The sequence below is a fragment of the Hordeum vulgare genome, chromosome 6H (genome assembly GCF_904849725.1).
Source record: "Hordeum vulgare subsp. vulgare chromosome 6H, MorexV3_pseudomolecules_assembly, whole genome shotgun sequence".
Taxonomy (NCBI): domain Eukaryota; kingdom Viridiplantae; phylum Streptophyta; class Magnoliopsida; order Poales; family Poaceae; genus Hordeum; species Hordeum vulgare.
The window spans coordinates 17,191,591-17,194,845 of record NC_058523.1 but is presented as its reverse complement, the minus strand read 5'-3'; the positions used below and the strand labels follow the sequence as shown (position 1 = coordinate 17,194,845).

Genomic DNA, 3,255 nt, shown 5'->3' with positions numbered 1-3,255 from the left:
GCCATCCCTACCACCACGTCCAATCGGCCCATGTGAGCCTGGTGTCAGCAGATGAGAGCAGATGTTGAATGTACTACCCTTGTGAATCGTAGACGCACAATCTAGTTTACTCATGCATAGTAGTTGGTTGGTGTCGCCGGCACTGGTGGAACCCGTCATTATCGATGAAGTAGATAAAGGCCCAACAATTCATTCATCTGGAGTACGCCTGAAACAATTCGGGTTGCTACAAAAGCACGGGCTTTGCCTTGTCGAAGTCCGACGTTTCTTGTGTCCGGAGTCACACAAAACCCCATATTTGGTTTCAGTTTGCTGAAAAATCATTACCGGACTGCGTCATAAATAGTTGGGTGAAGCAACTATCTTACAACCCTGGAGCTTGAGGGCTACTTACCTATGCATTATCTGAACCAAACGGCTCTTATTCTGACATGCATGCTACCTGGTTGGTACGTAGCCAACCAAACTTTACGTACATATTTTAGATTTTACGACTATATATACATGTAACACGTATATTGATGAGACGACGGACGGATCAGCTGTTGACGACCCTGCAGTTGCGCCTAATCTGGCCGGCGGTTCCGGTGAGCGGCTTGATGTTCCCCATCTTGATCATCGCCGTCACAAAGTCAGAGGCGAAGAGCGCCGGGTTAGCGACGTACTGGCGAACCAGCGCGTCCTGGGAGCCGCCGTTGAAGAGCACCTGGTCGGAGTTGAGCAGGCCGCGCTTGGCTACCAGGTTGCGGTAGTAGGCGTTGTCGAAGAGGAGCTGCGTCTGCACGTCGAACGGCGCCAGGTTCTTGTCGCCGTTGGGGGCCTGGGCGGGGCAGTTGCGCTTGCGCAGCGTGGCGAACGCCGGGTCGATGTTGGTGCCGTTGTAGATGTGGTCGCGGAAGTTGAGGCACTGCGAGAAGCCGATGGTGTGCGCACCGGATAACGCCGTGAGGTCGCGCGGGTTCAGCTGCTTCTTGTCGAACGCCGCGATGAGCCCGTTCAGGTCTAAGCTGGGCGGCGGGAGGTCGGTGTTCGCCTCATTCAGGCTGGCCGTCGTTGAGTCCCGCCGGCCGAGCGGCACCGACCAGCTGGGCCCGCCTAGCTGCAGGAACGACGTGCGTACCGATCGATCCAAATGTTGTCAGCAACAACACGAGTGCAGAAACTTTTAACCTGTCCATAGATTGTATAGTACGTACGAGGAAAGTGCCGTCCCTTGCTGCGAGGGCGGCGATGTCGGCGCAGGAGACGATGCCAGGGCAGAGCAGCTCCACGTTCTTCTTGATCTCGTCGATCACCTCGTAGCCCCGCACTGAATCCACGTTCGGAAAGGCGGTCTTCTCGCCCACGAAGCTACCCACATCATCCAAGAGAATGGACCCGTCACAGCCCTACATATATACATATAACATAACCGCACCATTAATCGTGGACTAAGTAAGCTTGTACTAGCACAAATTACTACAGTACTATAGTACTCTTTGCACGAATATCTAATTTGATTGTGCTATATGATGGTAACTCAATCGACATAGATATCTTTGCACGAATTTACAAGAAGTATCTTTGCTTAAGATTTCATCTAATTTAGGTACTTGGACAAAGCAGTCGTGGAAGTGGAGCCTGAGTAGGGAGGCGCCCATTCGGCGCTCGGCAAGGAGCGCCTTGATCATGGTGGCGCGCACGATGAGCGGCAGCGTCGGGCAGCTCTTAGCGTAGAACGACGGCGACAATTGCCCATACGCGGCGGAGGTGAGGAGGAAGAGAGCAAGCAAGCAATGCCAGGCCCTACAGCTGGAGCTGGAAGCCATGGCTCACAAATTTATCTAGCTACGTATGTAAGCTTGCTGTGTTCTTTCACTGCAAGGATTACTAGCTTAGTGGCTTTGCTTAACTGTGGCGACCACGAGCCACCTATTTATAACACTGCTCTTCTTTCGGTTGCATGAGATGAGATACATGCAGAATTCCCAAAGTTAGGCAGCTAGAGTCGTGGAAAAGTTTGACAAGTTCCACGTGGTTTCTTTCTCTGGTTGACTAAGGGCAATGCATCTCTGCGTAGATTCCAAAAACTGATCTGTCTTTATTTATAAATATGTTGCTCATCTGTCGCTAGCAAATGGCACGTCGATTATATATATATATACGAAATTATATTAATAAAGATTAGTGTGTGGTTGTCAATCTTTATATGGATAAAGATCATATTCAACCAATTAATTCTATGTAAATTGGTGATAGGACATGGGAGCAGAAAAGGATATAGGACGTGATGTTTATATGCAATCAAGTCATGATGGCAACAATTTCGGGAAAACAAAGATAAAAGAAGAGTAAAAAAGATAATTGAGAACCATCAGAGCAGTGTTCCAAGTGTATTCATAGTTGGAGGCAAGTGTGTTAAATTTTTTTTGCGGGATGAGAGGTGAATTGATGTCGCCTTATGTCAGCTAAATTCAATTGAATTGAGAGGAGTATTATATCTTCTATTGAATTGAGTTAAAATATTTGGAACTTCCCCAATACTTCATTAGAACAAAGGGAAAAAGGGGGATCCATTTAAAAATCTCTCTAACTGTTCCAAACTTCTAATAGACTTCCTGAAACTGACTGTAACACCTATGGAACTCTTCAAAAGGAGGCAAACACAAAACCATACATACAACTTATTTGAAACCAACTTACTAATTGAATCCTCGACTGTGGAAAATAAAACCTTCACAAAACACCATTATGAACTCGATTTAGACATACAAAGATGAAAGCAGTAAAAGTTTTTTCATTTATCTGGTACAAAATTGGGAATTTGAAGCACCATGAACCATGATTGTGACATATTGGGTTAGAGTGATATGGCTTAGTGAGAACCTGGTTATACCACCGTGGTTGCCACATGACCTAGTCAACTCCAACCCTCTTTCCAGATACCTAACGGCCCCAAGGGCCAAATAAAGCTTGATTCAACGAAAGAGAGTACATGCAGAGTATATCATTGAGAGAAATAATGACATACTTACAATGTTGGACTGAAAAAGGATTGAGAGAAATACATGTTTTGAATTATAGCTAAGAACAATGTTTCCGCACATAAACATTATCTCATTTTTCTTTTGTGCAAAATATATCATTCTTTAAACATATTAATTTGACAACATGACATACAACCAATGGCGGATAAGTCATGAATAATGATCCTAATAGTGAGTCATGAAGGAGAGAGGCGTTTTGGAGGCCGAGCTCCATGGAGGCCTTTATTTT

The 3,255-nt window shown here is 45.9% G+C and overlaps 1 protein-coding gene across 1 annotated transcript; it reads right to left on the bottom strand.

Annotated features, from left to right (window-relative positions):
- Positions 1–297: 297 nt before the first annotated feature.
- On the bottom strand, positions 298–1,968 carry LOC123404788 (peroxidase 70-like). The gene is made up of 3 exons (XM_045098732.1): positions 1,593–1,968; positions 1,197–1,388; positions 298–1,099 (listed from the first exon to the last, which is right to left on the bottom strand). Exons 1-3 carry the CDS (start codon positions 1,806–1,808, stop codon positions 539–541), a joined length of 969 nt encoding a protein of 322 aa, XP_044954667.1. The 5' UTR covers positions 1,809–1,968; the 3' UTR covers positions 298–538.
- Between the last annotated feature and the right edge of the window lie 1,287 nt (positions 1,969–3,255).

What these genes read in the sequence shown, in the direction of transcription:
- LOC123404788 (XM_045098732.1), bottom strand. Translation starts at nt 1,808, where the DNA reads ATGGCTTCCAGCTCCAGCTGTAGGGCCTGGCATTGCTTGCTTGCTCTC. An exon ending in TCCACGACTGCTTTGTCCAA is followed by an intron (nt 1,389 to 1,592) that starts GTACCTAAATTA and finishes GTATATATGTAG; the next exon opens with GGCTGTGACGGGTCCATTCT. An exon ending in CAAGGGACGGCACTTTCCTC is followed by an intron (nt 1,100 to 1,196) that starts GTACGTACTATA and finishes TCGTTCCTGCAG; the next exon opens with CTAGGCGGGCCCAGCTGGTC.